Source organism: Stegostoma tigrinum, chromosome 2, assembly GCF_030684315.1.
Source record: "Stegostoma tigrinum isolate sSteTig4 chromosome 2, sSteTig4.hap1, whole genome shotgun sequence".
NCBI classification, from domain to species: domain Eukaryota; kingdom Metazoa; phylum Chordata; class Chondrichthyes; order Orectolobiformes; family Stegostomatidae; genus Stegostoma; species Stegostoma tigrinum.
The window spans coordinates 148814489-148838294 of record NC_081355.1 but is presented as its reverse complement, the minus strand read 5'-3'; the positions used below and the strand labels follow the sequence as shown (position 1 = coordinate 148838294).

The 23806-nt window shown below is 46.2% G+C and overlaps 1 protein-coding gene across 8 annotated transcripts in view; it reads right to left on the bottom strand.

The window, feature by feature from the left end:
• scn5lab (sodium channel, voltage gated, type V-like, alpha b) overlaps positions 1 to 23806 on the bottom strand; it is a 432064-nt gene that overhangs the window by 91431 nt on the left and 316827 nt on the right. For all 8 annotated transcript variants that reach the window (XM_059640055.1, XM_059640086.1, XM_059640082.1 and 5 more), the window contains one exon: positions 7395 to 7521. In XM_059640055.1, the coding sequence (XP_059496038.1) occupies positions 7395 to 7521 (127 nt within the window). The remainder of the gene's footprint in view (positions 1 to 7394; positions 7522 to 23806) is intronic.

Below are 23806 nucleotides of genomic sequence, written 5' to 3'. Positions count from 1 at the left end.
GCAAAGCAGCCAGGAATAAGTATTACTCAGCAAAGATGTTATAACATCTAAGGTGTTGCAAAACTAGCAACAACAAGTTGCATTTATATGGCGAAAGTACCTTTGATGTTTCATAGAAACAATTGCCAGTCCAAAGTTTGATACTGAGCTGTACAGAGATGTCAGAACAATGAGCTCAGTTTTAGATTATTCTATTAAAAGAGAACTGTATAGAGCGGTAAGGTTACAGAGATGGGGAGTGTGTTAGAGGCTGGAGGAGGTTACAGAGAAGGGGAGTGTGTTAGAGGCTGGAGGAGGTTACAGAGAAGGGGAGTGTGTTAGAGGCTGGAGGAGGTTACAGAGATGGGGAGTGTGTTAGAGGCTGGAGGAGGTTACAGAGATGGGGAGTGTGTTAGAGGCTGGAGGAGCTTACAGAGATGGGGAGTGTGTAAAGGTTGGAAGAGGTTACAGAGATGGGGAGTGTGTAGAGACTGGAGGAGCTTACAGAGATGGGGAGTGTGTTAGAGGCTGGAGGAGGTTACAGAGATGGGGAGTGTGTTAGAGGCTGGAGGAGGTTACAGAGATGGGGAGTGCGGAGAGGCTGGAGGAGGTTACAGAGATGGGGAGTGCGGAGAGGCTGGAGGAGGTTACAGAGATGGGGAGTGCGGAGAGGCTGGAGGAGGTTACAGAGATGGGGAGTGTGGAGAGGCTGGAAGAGGTTACAGAGATGGTGAGTGTGTAAAGGCGAGAGGAGGTTACAGAGATGGGGAGTGTGTAGAGACTGGAGGAGGTTACAGAGATGGGGAGTGCGTAGAGGTTGGAGGAGGTTACAGAGATAGAACATAGAACACAGAACACAGAACACAGAACATAGAACACTACAGCACAGTACAGGCCCTTCAGCCCTCGATGTTGGGCTGACCTGTCATACCGATCTCAAGCCCATCTAACCTACGCTATTCCATGTACGTTCATATGCTTGTCCAATGACGACTTAAAATGTACCTAAAGTTGGCAAATCTACTACCGTTGCAGGCAAAGCGTACCATTCCCTTACTACTCTCTGAGTAAAGAAACTACCTCTGACATCTGTCCTATATCTTTCACCCCTCAATTTAAAGCTATGCCCCCTCATGCTTGCCGTCACCATCCTAGGAAAAAGGCTCTCCCTATCAACCCTATCTAACCCTCTGATTATTTTATATGTTTCTATTAAGTCACCTCTCAACCTTCTTCTCCCTAATGAAAACAGCCTCAAGTCCCTCAGCCTTTCCTCGTAAGACCTTCCCTCCATACCAGGCAATATCCTAGTAAATCTCCTCTGCACCCTTTCCAAAGCTTCCACATCCTTCTTATAATGCGGTGACCAGAACTGCACACAATACTCCAAGTGCGGCCGCACCAGAGTTTTGTACAGCTTCACCATAACCTCTTGGTTCCGGAACTCGATTCCTCTATTAATAAAAGCTAAAACACTGTATGCCTTCTTAACAGCCCTGTCAACCTGGCAACTTTCAAGGATCTGTGTACATGGACACCAAGATCTCTCTGCTCATCTACACTGCTAAGAATCTTACCATTAGCCCTGTAGATGGGGAATGTGTAAAGGCTAGAGGAAATTACAGAGATGGGGAGTGCGTAGAGACTGTAGGAGGTTACAGAGATGGGGAGTGTGTAGGGACTGGAGGAGGTTACAGAGATGGGGAGTGCATAGAGGCTGGAGGAGGTTACAGAGATGGGGAGTGGGTAGAGACTGTAGGAGGTTACAGAGATGGAGAGTGCGTAGTGGCTGGAGGAGGTTACAGAGATAGGGAGTGCGTAGAGGCTGGAGGAGGTTACAGAGATGGGGAGTGTGTAAGGGCTAGAGGAGTTCACAGAGATGGGGAGTGCATAGCGACTGGAGGAGGTTACAGAGGTGGGGAGTGCGTAGAGACTGGAGGAGGTTACAGAGATGGGGAGAGTGTAGAGCCTGGAGGACGTTACAGAAATGGGGAGTGTGTAAAGGTTGGAGGAGGTTACAGAGATGGGGAGTGCATAGAGACTGGAGGAGGTTACAGAGATGGGGAGTGTGTAGAGGCTGGAGGAGGTTACAGAGATGGGGAGTGCGTAGAGACTGGAGGAGGTTACAGAGATGGGGAGTGTGTAGTGACTGGAGGAGGTTACAGAGATGGGGAGTGTGTAGAGGCAGGAGGAGGTTACAGAGATGGGGAGTGTGTAGAGGCTGGAGGAGGTTACAGAGATGGGGAGTGCGTGGAGACTGGAGGACGTTACAGAAATGGGGAGTATGTAGAGGCAGGAGGAGGTTACAGAGATGGGGAGTGTGTAAACGTTGGAGGAGGTTACAGAGATGGGGAGTGTGTAGAGGCTGGAGGAGGTTACAGAGATGGGGAGTGTGTAGAGGCAGGAGGAGGTTATAGAGATGGGGAGTGTGTAGAGGCTGGAGGAGGTTACAGAGATGGGGAGTGTGTAGAGGCTGGAGGAGATTACAGAGATGGGGAGTGTGTAGAAGCTAAAGGAGATTACAGAGATGGGGAGTGCGTAGAGACTGGAGGAGGTTACAGAGATGGGGAGTGTGTAGCGACTGGAGGAGGTTACAGAGATGGGGAGTGTGTAGAGGCAGGAGGAGGTTACAGAGATGGGGAGTGTGTAGTGACTGGAGGAGGTTACAGAGATGGGGAGTGTGTAGAGGCTGGAGGAGATTACAGAGATGGGGAGTGTGTAGTGACTGGAGGAGGTTACAGAGATGGGGAGTGTGTAGAGGCTGGAGGAGATTACAGAGATGGGGAGTGTGTAGAAGCTAAAGGAGATTACAGAGATGGGGAGTGCGTAGAGACTGGAGGAGGTTACAGAGATGGGGAGTGTGTAGAGGCAGGAGGAGGTTACAGAGATGGGGAGTGTGTAGAGGCTGGAGGATGTTGCAGAGATGGGGCTTTGAAATGGACTGAGATAAGGTGTATGTAGGGAAAGACAGCAAAAGCTGCCAATGATTCTCATAAATGGGTTAGAAGACTCCCATTCAGTTCAGAGGAAACCAAATAAGAACAGACATGCAAAAGAAACAATTTCTGAAATAGCACAGGCTAGTTCAGTCTGGGCTTGAAAATGCCACCTGATCCATTATGATTTGAGACAATGAGACAATGCTTCAGAGATTACATCAGCGATATAGCACAGGATGCTCTGGTGTCATTTCCTCTTCACCTCATCCTACATCCATAACTATTACCATAAATGGCAGCCCCATATTCTACCCAGTACCAACTTTCTCTGTAACCTCCAATTCAGCTGTCCTGAATTTAATTAGTTACCTAAAACCACCTTACTCCTTCTCCTTCAGCCCATCCCAGAGTTCCGACATTATTGAAAATAAGCTGTAAGCTCTCCCTGTCTGGGCACTTGTGCTGGGCTTGAATGGATCAGCCTGAGGTTACAGCCCAGGGACAGATACTGATCCTGCAACAAATAATCCAGGCTCTTTATCAAAGCATCACAACATTCCCTAAAACCTCACACACTTGAAGCAGCTACGTTCACTGTGTTCCAGCTGCTGGGAAAGGGAAGGCTTGGCAAAAGAAATAGATACTGACAGCAAGATGATACAATGTGAGGCTGGATGAACACAGCAGGCCCAGCAGCATCTCAGGAGCACAAAAGCTGACGTTTCGGGCCTAGACCCTTCATCAGGGAGGGGGATGGGGAGAGGGAACTGGAATAAATAGGGAGAGAGGGGGAGGCGGACCGAAGATGGAGAGTAAAGAAGATAGGTGGAGAGGAGAGTATAGGTGGGGAGGTAGGGAGGGGATAGGTCAGTCCAGGGAAGACGGACAGGTCAAAGAGGTGGGATGAGGTTAGTAGGTAGATGGGGGTGCGGCTTGGGGTGGGAGGAAGGGATGGGTGAGAGGAAGAACAGGTTAGAGAGGCAGAGACAGGTTGGACTGGTTTTGGGATGCAGTGGGTGGAGGGGAAGAGCTGGGCTGGTTGTGTGGTGCAGTGGGGGGAGGGGACGAACTGGGCTGGTTTTGGGATGCGGTGGGGGAAGGGGAGATTTTGAAGCTGGTGAAGTCCACATTGATACCATATGGCTGCAGGGTTCCCAGGCGGAATATGAGTTGCTGTTCCCGCAACCTTCGGGTGGCATCATTGTGGCACTGCAGGAGGCCCATGATGGACATGTCATCTAGAGAATGGGAGGGGGAGTGGAAATGGTTTGCGACTGGGAGGTGCAGTTGTTTGTTGCGAACTGAGCGGAGGTGTTCTGCAAAGCGGTCCCCAAGCCTCCGCTTAGTTTCCCCAATGTAGAGGAAGCCACACCGGGTACAGTGGTTGCAGTATACCACATAGGCAGATGTGCAGGTGAACCTCTGCTGACAGCAAATGGGAAAGGAATCAGAGTTGAAGAGGAGAACTTGTTTCTCCTGCAGTGAGCTATTACACTGTGTAACTGCTTTTCGAATTCATTCACAGGATGTGGGCATTACCGACTAAGTCAGTACTTACTGCCCATTCCCAGTTGACCTTGAGGAGGTGGTGGTGAGCTGCCTTCTTGAATCACTGCAACCCTTGGGGATGTAGGGAGTTTCAGGATTTTGAGCTAGCAACATTGAAGGAACAGCGATATACTTCCAAGTCAGGACAGTGAGTGGCTTCGAGGGGAGCTTGCATACTCTAACAGGTCGATGGTACCACATTTGATAGTATTCAAAAGCAAATGGGACAAACACAAAAAGGAGAGAACTGCAGGGTTGTGGTGGTTAGCAGAGGGAAACAGGGCTAATTGGAAATTGTTGCATAATGGGCTGAATGGCCTCCTGCGTGGTAAAGGGTCCTATAAAATCGTGCGTTTGTCTTGACACAGATTAACTACAAATTACACATGCCTCTTGGCCTTTAATATTTGACCCCAGAGTATTTGCCGACATGTCAGAATAGCCTGTTTGTTTCTTCAATGGAAACCTGGGGGGGAGGGGTTGTTGGTGTTGGAGACAGGCTATCTTCTCCCGTAATTCCAGATAATCAGGCAAATGGCTCAGTGGGACATAAGCAGGCAGCCACAATTAGATTTCATTCAGAAAACAGTATTTTAGAATACAATACATGAGTAATTAGAGACATGACTCAGAGACCTGCTTAGGAGGGGCAAGAGGCTTCGGGCCTATGGCTCCCAAAATTCCCCAGCACTGGGCCTTTCCCCACTTGGGTTTCTTGTCCACTGATAGGAATTGATCACTTTCATTCGTTAAAAACTCCATTCTAATTGTGCTGTCAGAGCACCAAAATGGAAGAATACAAACAACATGAAGTTTGGTCTTCACTTAGTAATCTCAATAGGTATTATCACTAGACTGTTAATCCAGAGACCCAGATAATGTTCTGGGGACCTGGGTTTGAATCCTGCCATGGCAGATGGTGGCTTTAAATTCGATATATATAAACAAATCTGGGATTAAGAGTCTAACAATGACCGTGAAACCGTTGTTCATTGTCACAAAAAACCCATCTTGGTACTGAGAGATAATGGGAACTGGAGAATCCAAAATAACAAAGTGTGGAGCTGGATGAACACAGCAGCATCTTAGGAGCACAAAAGCTGACGTTTCGGGCCTAGAGCCTTTTTCTGATGAAGGGTTTAAGCCCGAAAAGTCAGCTTTTGTGCTCCTAAGATGCTGCTTGGCCTGATGTGTTCATCCAGCTCCACACCGTGTTATCTTGGTACTGATGTCATTTAGGGAAGGAAACTACATTCTCAACTGGTCAGGCCTACATGTGACTCCAGGCCCAGAGCAATGTCTTCTGGACAGTTAGGGATGGATAATGAATACTGGCCTGGCCTGTGACATCCACATCACATGAATCAATAAAAAAAATTCCTATTTCCCCATGTAAGTTCAGCACTGTAATGTAAACTGCACAGTTTTTGAAATTATTGCTGTTGTTCCATGCAACTTTGGATCTATAATGCTTGTCTCTTGTTAATCTACGCGAAAAATTTAGGGACATAGCATGTGAAAAGAGAAAGTAGAAAATAAATTGGGCAACGAGAAAAGTCAGTAAAGGTGAGCAGAAGTGGGGAGGTAGGGAGGGGATAGGTCAGTCCGGGGAGGACGGACAGGTCAAGGGGGCGGGATGAGGTTAGTAGGAAGGAGATAGGGGTGGGGCTTAAGGTGGGAGGAGGGAATAGGTGAGAGGAGGAACAGGTTAGGGAGGCAGGGACAAACTGGGCTGGTTTTGGGATGCGGTGGGGTAAGGGGAGATTTTGAAGCTGGTGAAGTCCACATTGATACCATTGGGCTGCAGGGTTCCCAAGCGGAATATGAGTTGCTGTTTCTGCAACCTTTGGGTGGCATCGTTGTGGCACTGCAGGAGGTCCAGGATGGACATGTCGTCTGAGGAGTTGCGGGGGGGGAGTTGAAATGGTTCACAACTGAGAGGTGCAGTTGTTTATTGCGAACCGAATGTAGATGTTCTGCAAAGCAGTCCCCAAGCCTCTGCTTGGTTTCCCCAATGTAGAGGAAGTCACACCGGGTACAGTGGATGCAGTATACCACATTGGTAGATGTGCAGGTGAACATCTGCTTGATATGGAAAGTCATCTTGGGGCCTGGGATGTGGGTAAGGGAGGAGGTGTGGGGGCAAGTGTAGCACTTCCTGCGGTTGCAGGGGAAGGTGCCGAGTGCGGTGGGGTTGGAGGGGAGCGTGGAGCAGACAAAGGAGTCCCGGAGAGAGTGGTCTCTCCGTAAGGCAGATAAGGGGTGGAGGGCAAAATATCTTTGATGGTGGGGTCGGATTGCAGATGGCAGAAGGGTCTGGAGGTTGATGGGGTGGTACTTGAGGACGAGGGGGTTCTGTTTTAGTTGTTATTATGGGGAGGGGGTGTGAGGGCTGAGTGGCGGGAAATGCGGGAGACACGGTTGAGGCTGTCCTCGACCACTGAGGGGGGAGAAATTGCATTCCTTGAAAAACAAGGACATCTGCGATGTGCCGGAGTGGAATGCCTCATCCCGGGAGCAGATGCGACAGAGGCGAAGGAATTGGGAATATTCTACATTCTGTTCTATTACCCTGATGTATTTATGTAAGATATGATTTGTCTGCTTAGCATGAAAAACAATACATTTCACTGTATCTCAGTACATGTGACAATAATAAATCAAATCAAATGAGACTGCCCTTGTTACACATCTGAAATGCCCCCGGTGGGAACTCAGCCATCTTCCACTTGCCAGGCAGTAGCCAGTTGGTCATTAAAATTACTCATGTGAAGGATTCCGCAGGAAGTATAGGCCCTGGTTAGCAGGATTCCCCATTTATTTCTTCTGGAATCCTGACTGAAATGTACTCAGGGTGGGAGGGAAGCTCGCAAAAACGTTGTATTTGTTTGCCAACGCTGGACACTTCTATTGGGCCTTGGCACCTACCGTCTGTGAAGCACTCGTCTGGTTCCACAGCTTCCTCTGTGTGCTCTGAAATGTGCTCGTCCTCATCTCCTTTGCTTCTCATGTCCACCGTACTTGCTTCAGAGCAGCTGGTCAGGTCATCTGCCTTCTACAGAGGGAAGACAAACACACGTTAGGCTGGGCCAGCACCTGCTAACGGGATAGGTGCATAGGTGTTCTGCAAAGCAGTCCCCAAGCCTCCACTGCACATCTGCCAACGTGGTATACTGCATATGCTGTACCCGTTGTGGCTTCCTCTATATCGGGGAAACCAAGCGGAGGCTTGGGGACCGCTTTGCAGAACACCTCCGGTCGGTTCGCAATTAACAACTGCACCTCCCAGTTGCGAACCATTTCAACTCCCCCTCCCATTCTTTAGATGACATGTCCATCATGGGCATCCTGCAGTGCCACAATGATGCCACCCGAAGGTTGCAGGAACAGCAACTCATATTCCGCTTGGGAACCCTGCAGCCCAATGGTATCAATGTGGACTTCACAAGCTTCAAAATCACCCCTCCCCCTACTGCATCCCAAAACCAGCCCAGTTCGTCCCCTCCTCCCACTGCATCCCAAAACTAGCCCAGCTCATCCGTCCCTCCCTAATCTGTTCTTCCTCTCACCTATTCCCTCCTCCCACCCCAAGCCGCACCTCCATTCCCTACCTACTAACCTCATCCCGCCCCCTTGACATGTCCGTCCTCCCCGGACTGACCTATCCCCTCCTTACCTCCCTCCCTACACTCACCTTCAGTGGCTCCATCCCCGCTTCTTTAACTTGTCTGTCTCCTCTCCACCTATCTTCTCTATCCATCTTCGATCTGCCTCCCCCCTCTCCCTATTTATTTCAGAACCCTCTCCCCATCCCCCTTTTTTGATGAAGGGTTTAGGCCTGAAACGTCAGCCTTCAAACTCCTTTGATGCTGCTCGGCCTGCTGTGTTCATCCAGCTCCACACCTTGTTATCTCAGATTCTCCAGCATCTGCAGTTCCCGTTATCTTTGATACATTTTTTTATTAATTGGCTCAAGACCGTTTTGGATTGTGAAAGGCACTATATAAATGCAAATCCGTCCCTCTTTTCACTGGATGGAACCTTTCCCCTTCAACAGCAAGACTTCCATCGAAACAAAAAAGTGAGCGGGAGAGATAATCAATTACTGACAATAGTCATGCATTACTGGAGCTCAGGAAGACACAGTATGTGTTGAGGGATGTGGCTGTCTAATGAGCAGACAATAGGAGCAGAAAAGTAATGATTAGAGCTCTTCAGAGCTGATTGACCCTTAACCCCACCCCCAGTCTTCTTCGATTGATTCTATTTTCAGAACAGCACTGATTGCAGACGACACGGTCAATGGATTTACCAGTGTGTCTGTCATGTGGAACATAACACTTTTCACTGAGGGTCTTTCCAATACATCATTTCCGTCTATTCAGGAGCAGCCACTTTCCCTGGCTCTTGTCGACACCAACATGTTTGTGACAAACATAGAACATAGAATATCGAACGTAGAATCCCTACAGTGTGGAAACAGGCCATTGGGCCAACAGATCCATACCGCCCCTCCGAAGAGCCAGCCATCCAGAACCATCCCCTGCCCTATCCCTGTAAACATGTGTTTCCCGTGGCTAAAGCATGTAAGCTATGCGTACAGGATCCCTGTGGGTAATTTAGCATGGCCAATCCGCCTAACCTGCACATCTTTGGGCTACCTGCTCATCTGACTTACCCCTTCCTCCAGCCACCTCCATTCCCTCAATGGTCCCTTCCCTCAACTCTCTATCAGGGCGAAGTAACCCAAAAGCGTCCATTGCACCCCTTTAAATTTGTGAGATCATCCAAAGATTTCTAACTGGAAGTTCACCCATCTTGCCTCATACACCCAGTAACCCCAGTACTCACAGTAACAAAATTTTTTTATTTGTTATTAGGAAGTTGGAATTGCTGTCTGACCTGGCATTTATTGTCCATCCCTAACTGCCTTTGAGATGCTGGTGGTGAGCATTTTCTTGAAGTGATCCACATCTTTGGGATTGGACAGTTAGGACTGGAGTTACCAGCATTTGGGCCTGGCCAACATGGAGACACAGCGATATCATTCCAAGTTAAGTTGGGTCGTGCCTCACTGCCCTAAAAGAGCAAATGACTCAATTTTAAACTATGCGCCCTCTTTCTGGTCTTGCCCAACACAGAAAACAACACATTTTCCACTTCCCACCTTGCCGAGACCATTCGGGATCTTATACATGTCATCCAAATCACTGAATTCTCCTTCCCTGCTTGTCTCATCGTAAGATCATAAGAAGTAGGAACAGGAGGAAGCCATTCAGCACCTTGAGCCTGCTCTGATCCTATATCCCTCCCGTCCATTTCCTGCCTTTTGCCCATAAACGTTGATTCCCTGCCTGGTCAAGAATCTATCTATCTCAGCCTTAAAAATACACAAGCACTCTGCCCCCGTAGCTGTCTGTGGCTAGGAGTTCCAAAGAACCTCAAGCCTCTGAGGGAAGGTATTCCTCTTCATCCCAGTCTCAAATTATTCTGAGACTATGCCCTCTGGTCCCAGCCTCTCCCTTGAGAGGAAACATCCTCTCAGCATTTACCCTGTCAAGACCCATTAGCATCCTCCATGCTTCAATGAGATCACCTCTCATTCTTCTAAACTCTCAGAGAAAACAGTGGTAAAGTAAATTTAGGCAAGGATCATTCACTAAGAACTTAAAAATAGCCACAAAACTCGCCACTGCTGAGAAATGTATCAGTCAACTATTAAACAATTGTCACCTCAGGTTAGAACAGCTCAGAGGCTCTAATAAAAACCAAAAGAACTGTGGATGCTGTAAATCAGGAACAAAAACAAAGTTGCTGGAAGAGCTCAGTTCTGAGGAAGGGTCACCGGACCTGAAGTGTTAACTCTGTTTTCTCCCTCACAGACCTGCTGAGCTTTTCCAGCAACTTTGTTTTTGCATCAGAGACTCTAATGACTTTTGCACTACATGTTCTCCCTGCCTGCACCAGGCACTCTCTTGTAAACTTATTGCCTATGTTTGTGAGCATGTTTGATATCATCCTTCTATTTCTTTGCTTGGAGTTAGAACATGATAAAATCCCTCTTTCTCGCACTCTGGAAAACCTTGGTGGAGTCTTGGATTTATATAGCATGGAAACAGACCCCTCAGATCAACTCGTCCACACCAATCGACACTGATCCTCATCCTATTTGCCAGCATTTGGTCCATATCCCTCCAAACCCTTCCCGTTCATATACCCATCCAGGTGACTTTTAAATAGAGTCATAGAGGTATAGAGTCCTACAGCGCGGAGACAGGCCCTTCTGTCCAATTTTCCCAGATAGACTTGGACTCAGACCTCCTGGTTCAGGAATGGGGACGCTACCACTGAAATAGAAGAGTCCTCGAGGTCAGTGTTACCTATTATTGGAAAACTGATCGGACGGTTGTGAGGTCAGAAGCTCATTTCAGGATCAAATGCAATACCAAGATTGCAAACAGACTGTTTTAATCTGAGGCTGTTGCCAAGGAAAGGGATGGTGTCAAAGCTTAGGGAAGAGTTGGTAGTAGGAACTGAAAATGATGGCTTCAGTCCTCCTGACATTTGATTGGAGAAATTGGATGTTTAATAAGCAATCTGATAAATTAATAAACGTGGAGAAGTCGAAAGAAGTTGTGGTTGAGGTACAACTGCGTGTTGTCTATATACATTTGTAAAGTTACACTAAGCTTTTGGATGATGTTGCCAAGGGGCGTCTAGGCAAGAAATATGGGACGCTCAAGGATTGATCTTTGGGAGGTGCTGGAGGTAGTGGTGTGGAAGCAGGAGGAGATTTTATTGCAAGTGATGGAATGGAATTGTGGGAGATATAGCAGTTTGGGTCGGAAACTGGCTTGCTGAAAGAAGACAGAGGGTGGTAGTTGATGGGAAATGTTCATCCTGGAGACCGGTTACTAGTGGTGTACCGCAAGGGTCGGTGTTGGGTCCACTGCTGTTTGCCATTTTTATAAATGACCTGGATGAGGGCGTAGAAGGATGGGTTAGTAAATTTGCAGATGACACTAAGGTCGGTGGAGTTGTGGATAGTGACGAAGGATGCTGTAGGTTGCAGAGAGACATAGATAAGCTGCAGAGCTGGTCTGAGAGGTGGCAAATGGAGTTTAATGCAGACAAGTGTGAGGTGATGCACTTTGGTAGGAGTAACCAGAAGGCAAAGTACAGGGCTAATGGTAAGATTCTTGGTAGTGTAGATGAGCAGAGAGATCTCGGTGTCCATGTACACAGATCCTTGAAAGTTGCCACACAGGTTGACAAGGCTGTTAAGAAGGCATACAGTGTTTCAGCTTTTATTAATAGAGGGATCGAGTTCTGGAACCAAGAGGTTATGGTGAAGCTGTACAAAACTCTGGTGTGGCCACACTTGGAGTATTTTTTCTGGTCACCGCATTATAAGGATGTGGAAGCTTTGGAAAGGGTGCAGAGGAGATTTACTAGGATGTTGCCTGGTATAGAGGGAAGGTCTTACGAGGAAAGGCTGAGGGACTTGAGGCTGTTTTCATTAGAGAGAAGAAGGTTGAGAGGTGACTTAATAGAGACATATAAAATAATCAGAGGGTTAGATAGGGTGGATAGGGAGAGCCTTTTTCCTAGGATGGTGACGGCGAGCACAAGGGGGCATAGCTTTAAATTGAGGAGTGAAAGATATAGGACAGATGTCAGAGGTAGTTTTTTTACTCAGAGAGTAGTAAGGGAATGGAATGCTTTGCCTGCAACGGTAGTAGATTCGCCAACTTTAGGTACACTTAAGTCGTCATTGGATAAGCATATGGACGTACAAGGAATAGTGTAGGTTAGAGGGGCTTGAGATCAGTATGACAGGTTGGCACAACATCAAAGGCCAAAGGGCCTGTACTGTGCTGTAATGTTCTATGTTCTATGTTCTATATCTTAAACTGACCTAGTCCCATTTGCTAGCATTTGGCCATAATTGTTTCCTTCATTTACAAGCAAGCAACATTAGTTGAACTCTGACAACTGCATACTAAAAAGAAATGAAAAAAACATTGTTGCAATCTCCCTCACCCACAGCCCTATACACCTGCCCTGACCCACTTCTGCTATTTCTGAAAATTTCTGATCAGCATCTGATTTAGTTTGACAATTCTTCTGAAATGTCTTGGTAAATTTTACTATGACAGATCATAGAATCCCTACAGTGTCAAAGCAGGCCATCCGGTCCATCAAGTCCACACTGACCCTCCAAAGAGCATCCCACCCAGAACCACACCCCGGCCTTATCCCTGTAACTCTGCTTTTCCCAAAGCCAATCCACCCTAACCTGCACATCTTTGGACTACTGGAAGCAACTGGAGCACCCAGAGGAAACACATGCAGACACAGGGAGAATGCGTGCTCCACACAAACCGTCATAGCCATACAGTTGCATGGCACAGAAACAGACCTTTTGGTCCAACCAGTCCATGTGGGCCATTATGGCATATAAACAAGCCCCGCCTGCCTGTTCCTGGCCCACATCCCGCCAGACATTTTTTATTCATGTGCTTATCTAAATGTCTTTTAAATGTTGTAACTGTACCTGAGGTTGGAATCAAACCTGGGTCCCTGGTGCTGTGAAGCAGCAGTCTTAACTACTGAGCCAGCATGCTGCCCCTAAAGATGCTATGTTAATGCAGGACTTATGTCCAGCCAGGCAGGGCAACTGTGCCTTGGGCAATTGAGGTTTATGGACAATCCCGTCAGTGATAATGGGAACTGCAGATGCTGGAGAATCCAAGATACTGAAATGTGAGGCTGGATGAACACAGCAGGCCCAGCAGCATCTCCAGAGCACAATAGCTGACATTTCGGGCCTAGACCCCCTGATGAAGGGTCTAGGCCCGAAACGTCAGCTTTTGTGCTCCCGAGATGCTGCTGGGCCTGCTGTGTTCATCCAGCCTCACATTTCATTATTATGGACAATCCTAGACTGGTGAGGAATGCTGCGTGAAATTGTGTCCAGTTTTTGCAAAATGGAATTAATTCAAAGAACATTCCACACTTTATGTGTACAAAATACCTCAAGCAAACAAGCCTGTGAGGGGGGCAATGCTGGTTCCCATTGGATTCAATTGATTCTACCAAAACCAGAACCTCCCTCTCAAAGCCCCAATATTTCTAATTCCACTTTCCTCCAGTTCCCTACGGAAGCCCTCACATCTATATATGAGTACATATCATTACCACTGCAGATAATTGATTACTGTTGGAAAAAGACAATTTTTTTGTTTTGCATTCTTCAGCACAAGTCACAAAAGTACAAATGCATTTCTGTACTGTACAAGAAGGCCATGCTAATTCCTTGGAATTGCCTCGGAGAATGCAACTGCCAACTGACACCTGACAGTTAATTGCCAAGCTTTATTTAAATTTAAACCAGATAGAATGACTTTGATTGATCGAGTCATTGCCCTGAGGAATGTATCAGAGAATAGCTGAGGTTTGTTTTGTTCAATTGAAATATAATGTGGACGTTATTTGCCTGCCTGAAATGAACAGGGCTGTGTGGATTGATATGTGAAGCTTCCAGCATTCATAATTGTGCCAAACTGAGTTCATGATTGATATTCTGAGGCTGGCTGTGTAGTTCCCAGTACAATTGGGGTCATTTAGCAATTGCTGTCCAATCACTGAATCTAATGTTGGGCACTATATTTAAGGTTTAAAGCTTGAGTGGGTATGGTTGTTGCAAATAGCTGAAGGGACATGCCATTTGATATGACGTGCCAATCTTCGTCATGAGTGGCCTAAATACTTGGTATCATGCCAGCAATGAAACTCAGATGCCACGTTGCTCATACATTGAATAAGCAGAATGTCTTGATGACCCCGTGCTGTTAATGATGAAAACCACACGCGTTGCTGCTGTACAATAGCTGCAAATTACAGATAATGTTGTTTCACGAGGATTGAAGCATTTAAGGGGGATTAGAAAACACAATAAAAGTTCTTTGGAAGACTGAGAGGCAGTAACGATGTGATTACAGGTAGACCATTTAACAGGGAGACTAAGCTCCCCACATGGTGAGAGATGGAGGAGGGGCTGGAGCTAGCAATATCAAGGGAACATTTTTTCCCTCATGGTGTTAATGGAGAACTGAAATAGACTGTTATCGAAGGCAGCTCTTGCTGTATCAATTAAATAAGTTAAAACACAATTGGATAAATATATGATAATGAAATGTGAGGCTGGATGAACACAGCAGGCCCAGCAGCATCTCAGGAGCACAAAAGCTGACGTTTCGGGCCTAGACCCTTCATCAGAGAGGGGGATTGGGTGAGGGTTCTGGAATAAATAGGGAGAGAGGGGGAGGCAGACCGAAGATGGAGAGAAAAGAAGATAGGTGGAGAGGAGAGTATAGGTGGGGAGGTGGGGAGGGGATAGGTCAGTCCAGGAAAGACGGACAGGTCAAGGAGGTGGGATGAGGTTAGTAGGTAGGAGATGGAGGTGCAGCTTGGGGTGGGAGGAAGGGATGGATGAGAGGAAGAACAGGTTAGGGAGGCAGAGACAGGTTGGACTGGTTTTGGGATGCAGTGGGTGGAGGGGAAGAGCTGGGCTGGTTGTGTGGTACAGTGGGGGGAGGGGACGAACTGGGCTGGCGTGGACTTCACCAGCTTCAAAATCTCCCCTTCCCCCATCGCATCCCAAAACCAGCCCAGTTCGTCCCCTCCCCCACTGTACCACACAACCGGCCCAGCTCTTCCCCTCCACCCACTGCATCCCAAAACCAGTCCAACCTGTCTCTGCCTCCCTAACCTGTTCTTCCTCTCACCCATCCCTTCCTCCCACCCCAAGCCGCACCTCCATCTCCTACCTACTAACCTCATCCCACCTCCTTGACCTGTCCGTCTTCCCTGGACTGACCTATCCCCTCCCCACCTCCCCACCTATACTCTCCTCTCCACCTATCTTCCTTTCTCTCCATCTTCGGTCCGCCTCCCCCTCTCTCCCTATTTATTCCAGAACCCTCACCCCATCCCCCTCTCTGATGAAGGGTCTAGGCCCGAAACGTCAGCTTTTGTGCTCCTGAGATGCTGCTGGGCCTGCTGTGTTCATCCAGCCTCACATTTCATTATCTTGGATTCTCCAGCAGTTCCCATTATCATGGATAAATATATGGGTACAAGGAGGGATTTGTTGAGAGAAAGTTGTGAAGATCAAGTTCTGGGCAGACATCAGGAAGTATTTTGTTACAGAGAGAGTAACCAGCAGCTGGAGCTCGTTGCTATGACAGCTGACTGGGGACATGGTCAGGGACATATTTAGGAAACAGTCAGGTGCTGTAATGAAAGACAATCGGGGTTGATAGTCTAGCGAGGATGAAACAAATGGGTGAATGGTCATTCTCTTTGTTATGTACAGGAGCCAATGATTCAGTCTTGTACGGAATGAGATGGCTCATATTGTTCCAAGGCCCGGCAACAGAACAGACCCAGAGAGTTTTTGCAGCATGGTAAAAGGCCCTTCAGCCCATTGTATCCCTGCTGGTCATTGAACATCCATCTATTCTAATGCCATTTGTCAGCACTTGGCCCATAGTCTGTATGTTTCTTAAATGTCTCAAGGGTGTCTGCCTCTCCCACCATTTTAGACAGCAAATTCTGGATCCCCACCACCTTCCGGGTGAAAAAAATCCTTAATTCCCCACTAAACCTCCTACTCCTCCCCCTTACACAGAGCCCCCCTGTTTACAACTCCTCTACTAGTGGGAATAATATCTTGCAATCAGGCTTGTCCATGCCCCTCATAACCTTATATACTCAATCAGATAGCCTCTCAGCCTTCTCTGCTCGAAGGAAAACAACCCCAACTTATTTAGTTTCTCTCCATAGCCAAGTCACTCCAGCCCAGGCAATATCTAAAGTCTCTCTGATCCTCTATGTTCCTGCTATTCAATGTGCACTCCCTTGCCTTGTTAGTCCTTCCAAAATACAATATCTCACACTTGTCAGGTTGAAATTCCATTTGTCAGTGTTCAGCTCATCTGACCAGGCCATCCATGTCATCCTGTAGCCTAATGCTTTCCTAAAAGGCTATATGGGATGAGGCTAGATTAATGGATGAATATTTACTATCAGTATTTACGAAGGAGGATGAGTCTGACAGAACATCAATGGAAGTGACGATAGAGGAGGCAATGGATGGGGTGAAAATGGTCCCGATTATGCGTGGGAGAGATCAGGTTGCTAACGATAGAGAAGGTTGAGATCTTGGAAAAACTAGACTTAATTTTTCCATCTTCCTTAGATATGAGGGAGGATTGGACAGGAACAGACTTGACACTTCTTTTCAGGATGTGATGGTACCGGTGTTGAGCTGGGCCGCACAATGTCAGAAATCACTCCACACCAGATTATAATCTAACACGTTTGTTTGAAATCACAAGTTTTTGGAGTGCTGCCCCTTCAGCAGGTGAAGTGAAGGGATGCATACAGAAGTTTTAGGCAGAGAGCTCAAATGGTGTGAATGGAGTGTCAAGTCTCTGCAGGTGATCAAAAGTGTCAGATGGTGTGAGTAAAGAGTCGAAAGCTGAAGGGATGACCTATAACCTGATTAATTAAGGCAGAGAGATAATTGAAACATTTAAAATAATGTGGTTCTCGAGACAAATCAATTAGCTGGAATGACAGGATAAGTGTAAGAGTCACATGCTGAGGATCTAACCAAAGTAACAAGAAATCCAAAACTGTACAAATTAATTAAGGTAGAAAGTTCATAACAATTTATCAATGTGATTCTGTCAAAACAGACCACAAGGAAGATGTGACACAAAACAGCATGATGGGGTCACATGTAGCGCAACATGAACCCAAGATCATGATTGAGGCCATCTTCATGGGTACCAAACTAAGCCACCAGTTTTTGCTCAGTGATCCTACGTTGTTGTGTGTCCTGAAGGTCATGTTAGAGAATGCTTACCTGAAGATAAGAAGCTGAATGTCCCTGCATGTCTCTTCACTTCACTTGATGAAGGAGCAGAGCTGCAAAAACTTGTGATTTTAAATAAACTTGTTGGACAATTACCTGATGTCACGTGACTCTTACTTAAGAAAGACTGAAAAGGCATTCCAGGTATCTACAGGTCAGTTAGTTTAACATCCGCAGGGTTTGAGAATTATAACCGGGGAAAAGAAAAAATGAGTACTTGGGGCAAATTTGCGTTAATTAAGGACAACCAATCTTGGTTGTAGTCTGATTAAATTTTTTGATATAAAGTAACAAAAGAAGGTCGATAAAGGGAATGTGATGGATGTTGTCTATGTGGATTTTGAGTGTTTGAGAAAGTACCACAGAAGAAGTTGAGAGGAGTGGAATTTACACAGACGCTTCCATATGAATGCCTTTGCCCTTTATTGTGGCTTTTGCAAATCCAGACCTACACACAAGCAAACTCAACTGTGTGAATGCCTAAGTATTGCAGAGAACCTAGTGATCGTGAAGCCACACATGAGGACAAATTGGTCTAAAAAGAGGAAACGATCAGTTTATGTGAAAAGATTGGAAGTAAGGTTTATGGCATATCTCGTACTGCTCCATTGCTTTAAGGTTTAATCACAATAAAGCTTTTTAAGAGTTTGTAGACTGTGTTAGTCTCAATATAACTTCACTGTGAGGATCTGGGCAGAGAAACAGAGTGACCACTCCTGCTGCAATTGCCATGGCAACACCTCAGGGTTCTTACATTAAGCTCTTACTGTAATCACACATATTCTTCAGTCTCTGGTAGAAAATGAGAGAGTACGCGCGACCCTCTTGTACCGATTCAAAGTTTTCAGTCAGACTGAGAAGATAATTGGTGCAATTTAGTCTGGAGTGCAATCAATAATCCGGTAGCTCGCTGCAGAAAATCAGTGTCTGTGATTTCCACCCTCTCCTGAAGCATAGGAGATTCTGTGCCATGTTTGACTCATGCCACCACATCCTGCCTGGCAGACCCAGTCGCAACATGTGGTTTACTGCCCTGAGGTGCCAGAGTGATGGAGTGGAGTGGTTTCCTCACAGCTCTCTCTCGTTCCAGCTGTTCGTGAATGGAAAAACGGAGGAAACGTTGCCGAACCCGCACATGCAAAATCATAGGGCTTGAGCACTGGAACACCCAGAGTGCTAAGCAATAGTGAACGGAATCTGAAAGCACACAACTTGCTCCCAGATTCAGAAAGCTGCACTGTAGGGAAGGCGCTGAGACGGTTAAAATAGTTATACACAAATCAGATCTATCTGGGAACGACTGGCAGACTGTTAGGCTTTACTACACTTCAGATGTTCAATGCTACTCTTCTCCAGATAGATGACACCCTCAACCTTCAACATGTTCACCGCTTTGTGCTAAAATTATATTCCTCAGCTCAAGCTAGACAGACAGCATCTAATTTTCCACTTGGGGATCTTACAGCCTTCAGGTCTCGATATTGCTTTCAATAATTTAACAACCTGACCACCTTCTTCCATGTCCTTTACTCATCCCCAAACCCACCCCCCCCAAGGCCTCGTCATGACATGGGCTGCTTTCAGCACAGCCAACCCATTGTCACCTACTTATGGTCCCCTTTATCAGCTTTTCTATCTCCCTGGGTTACTACCATCTGCCTAAATTTCCTTCGCTCTCTCTGGGCTCCATCTCTCCCTACTGCTCATTCTTTCACACCCTCCTGAGCCCCATCATCTGTATACATGCCGGCTTTACTTGCAACTGTCAGTTCCAAAGTTGCGTAACTAGGCTCTTACAATCATATAGCTCAAAAACAGACCCATTGGTCCATCCAGTCCATGCTAACCACAATCCCAAACTAAACTAGTCCCAACTGCCTGTATTTTTCCAACAACCCCCCAAAAATTTCTTATTCATGTCATCTAAATGTCTTCTAAACATTGGAACCCTACCCACATCCACCACTACTGCTGGAGATTCATTCCACACCCGAACCACTCTCTGAGTTAAAAACTTACCCCTCATGTACTTTTTTAAATCTTTCTCCTCTCACCTTACAAAATTTGCCCTCTTGTTTTGAAATCCCCCACCCTTGGGAAAAGATACCTGACGTTCACCCTATCCATGCCCCTCATGATTTTATAAACCTCTATAAGGCCACCCCTCAGCCTTCTACACTTTGGTGAAAAAAGCCCCAGCCTATCCAGCTCCTCCTTATAACTCAAACCCTCCTTTCCCAGCAACATCCTGATAAATCTTTTCTGAACACTCCACAGCTTAATAATAACCTTCCATTAACAGGGCAACCAGAACAAGACGCAATACAGAAGAGGCCTCACCAAAGTCTTGTACAACCTCAGCATGACCTCCCAACTCAAAGGTCTGAGCAATGAAGGCAAGCGTGCCAAATGCCTTCTTAATCCCCTATTCTATGTGATGCAAACTTCAAAGAATGATGTACCTGAAATCCTAGGTCCCTCTGTTCTACAACACTACCCTGTTTTCTCTCTTCAATGATGTTGCCAGACCTGCTGAGCTTTGCCAGCAGTTTGTCTTTGTTTTGAACCTGCAGTTCCTGGCTCAGACAGAGGAAGGGACACTACTCCTTGCGCCACAAGACCTTGCAAAAATAAACTTGTCACTTTCAGTGTAAAACTTTCAACAGAAACCTGCACTCAACACTCCTTTGTGGATCATTGATTCAGAAGGAAGCCTTTTTAAAAATTATTATTGGATGCCCTTTATATCGGGGAGCTGATTGAAACATATGTTTAATCTGAAGTGCAATGCTTCCTCAACCATACAGTTGCACCCTTGTCAACTATAGGCAGTGTTCTCTTAACCAGGGCTCACTATCTGTTAGTGTAATGTCACGAGCCCAGCATCTAACTTAAAAGTCAAGGGATGACCATTGATATTAATATCAGATTGCCAAAACCAGTTTATTCAAATCATCTGTAAAGGTTTGAGAAGTATAACCAACAGTGTTATCAAACAGCATTTGTTTATGATTAAGCTACTCTCTGATGCCTATTTTGGGTTCTGCTAGGGGCTCTCAGCTTCTGAACCCATTACAACATACAAAGAATAAAGAAGAATACAGTACAGGAACATGCACTTTGTCCTAACAAGCTTCCACAAATTCCTAATCCTTATTAAGAACCACTACTTATGGCCCATGACCAAGGTAGTACTGTATCCATCTAGAGATAGTAGAAACTGCAGATGCTGGAGAATCTGAGATAACAAGGTGTAGAGCTGGACGAACACAGCAGGCCAAGCAGCATCAGAGGAGCAGGAAAGCTGACGTTTTGGGTATCCATCTAGCCAGTTCAACCCAGATCCCATGAGACTCTACCTTCTATACCAGCCTGCCATGAGGTACCTTATCAAATGCCTTACTAAAAGCCCATGCAGACAACATCCACTGCCCTTCCCTCATCAATCATTCTTGTCACCGCCACAAAACAACTCAATCAAGTTGGTGACACATGACCTCCCATGCACAAACCCATGCTCCATTTGCTTCCAAATGTGAAGAAATCTTGACTCTTACTATCTTCTCCAACAGCTTCCCCACCACTGATGTCAGGCTCACCAGCCTGTAATTACACAGATTATCTATGTTTCCTTTCTTAAACAAAGGAACAACATTGACTGTTCTCCAGTCCTCTGGAGCCTTACCTGAGGCCTTACAGGTTGCAAATATATCTGTTGAAGCCCCAGCTATTTCCTCCTTTGCCTTCCACAGAATCCTGGGCTAGACCCCATTAGGCATTCCTCATGTCCCTTTTTGTTGAATACCAATGTGAAGTACTCATTAAGGATCTCACCCATTTCCTCTGGCTCCACACATAACCTCCCTCTTTTATCCTTGGCCAGGCCTATTCTTTCCCTAGCTATCCTCTTGCGCCTAAGATATGTATAAAATGCCTTGGGATTCTCCTTAAACTGCTGGCCAAGGTCATTTCATGGTCTCTTTTAGCCCTCCTAATTCCCCATTTGAGATCCATCCTACTTCCTCTGTATTCTTCAAGTACTTTGTTTGTTTTCTCATTGCCTAGGCCTTAGATATGCTTCTTTCTGTTGACGAAGCAGATAATCATCAGCTGTCATCCAAGGTTCTTGAGTTTTGTCATTCCTGTTTTTCATTTTCACAGAAACATGACTGTTCTGCACTTTAATCAACTGGTATGTAAAAGACTCTACTTGTCAGATATGGATTTACCCTCAAACTGCTGCTCCTATCCACGTTCTCTAATTCTTGCCTGATTTAGTTATAGTTGGCCTTCCCCAATTTAAAACCTTCATCTGAGGTCCGCTCTTTTCCTTATCCATTAGTATCTGAAAACGTACAGAATTATGGTCACTATTCCCGAAATGTTACCCATTGAACCTTTGGTCACCTGGTTGGGCTCATTCCCCAATACCAGGTTCAGTATGGCCCCCTCCCTTGTTGGAAGATTCACATGCTCTTTCAAAAAACCCTCCTGGACACCCTGAACAAATTTCTCCCCAGCCAAAATACATTGCACAAAGGGAATCCCAGTCAACATGGGGGAAAGATAAAATCACTCACCACAACATCCTTGTTCTTTTCACACTAAATAAAAACTGAAAGAACTGTGGATGCTGGAAATCAGAAACAAAAATAGAAATTGCTGGAAAAGCTCAGCAGGCCTGGCGACATTTGTGAAAAGAAATCAGAGTTCTGAGAAAGGGTGACAGGACCCGAAATGTTAACTCTTCACAGATGGGGCCAGACCTGCTGAACTTTTCCAGCAATTTCTGCTTTTGCTTCTGTTACTTCAGTAATGTATTCGACAAGGCTCCTCATGGTAGACTGGTTAGCAAGATTAGGTCACATGGAATACAGGAAAATCTAGTCATTTGGTTACAGAACTGGCTCAAAGGTAGAAGGCACTGAGTGGTGATGGACGGTTGCTTTTCAGACTGGAGGCCTATGACCAGTGATGTGCCACAAGGATCAATGCTGGGTCCACAGTTTTTTTATCACTGGTATAAATGATTTGAATGTGAACATAGGAGGTATGGTTAGTAAGTTTGCATATGACACCAAAATTGTAAGAGTAATGGGCAATGAAGAAGGTTACCTCAGAGTACAACAGGATCTTGATCAGATGGGTGAGTGGGCCAAGGAGTCGCAGACGAGTTTAGTTTAGACAAATGTAATTTGTTGCATTTTATAACAATAGACAATAGATGCTGGAGTAGGCCATTCGGCCCTTCGAGCCAGCACAACCATTCATTATGATCATGGCTGATCATCGACAATCAGTATCCTGTTCCTGCCTTATCCCCATAACCCTTGATTCCACTATCTTTAAGAGCTCTATCCATCTCTTTCTTGAAAGTATCCAGAGACTTGGCTTCCACTGCCTCTGGGGCAGAGCATTCCATATATCCACCACTCTCTGGCTGAAGAAGTTTTTACTCAACTCTGTTCTAAATGGCCTACCCCTTATTTTTAAACTGTGTCCTCTGGTTCTGGACTCTCCCATCAGCGGAAACATGCTTCCTGCCTCCAGAGTGTCCAATCCCTTAATAATCTTATACATCTCAATCAGATCCCCTCTAAACTCAAGTGTATACAAGCCCAGCTGCTCCAACCTTTCAACATATGATAGCCCTGCCATTCCAGGAATTAACCTTGTGAACCTACGCTGCACTCCCTCAATAGCAAGAATGTCCTTCCTGAAATTTGGAGATCAAAACTGCACACAATGCTCCAGGTGCACAATCTCACCAGGCCCCTGTACAGCTGCAGAAGGACCTCTTTGCTCCTATACTCAATTCCTCTTGTTATGAAGGCCAGCATGCCGTTAGCTTTCTTCACTGCCTGCTGTACCTGCATGCTTGCTTTCATTGACTGATGGACAAGAACACCTAGATCCCGTTGTGCTTCCCCTTTACCTAACTTGACTCCATTGAGATAGTAATCTGCCTTCCTGCTCTTGCCACCAAAGTGTATAACCACACATTTATCCACATTAAACTGCATCTGCCATGCATCCGTCCACTCACCTAGCCTGTCCAAGTCACCCTGTATTCCCATAACATCCTCCTCACATTTCACACTAGCTTTGTGTCATCAGCAAATTCGCTAATAAAGGCCTTTTGTAAAGGCAAGTCAGGTCAGGACTTATGCACTCAACGGTAAGGTCGTGGGGAGTGTTGCTGAACAAAGAAACCTTGGAGTGCAGGTTCAGAGTTCCTTGGATGTGGAGTCACAGGTAGGATGGTGAAGAAAGCATTTGGTATGCTTGCCTTTATTGAGTACAGGAGTTGGGAGGTCATGTTGGGGCTGTGCAGGAAATTGGTTAGGCCAATTTTGGAATTCATTGTGCACTTCTGGTCTCTCTGCTATAGGAA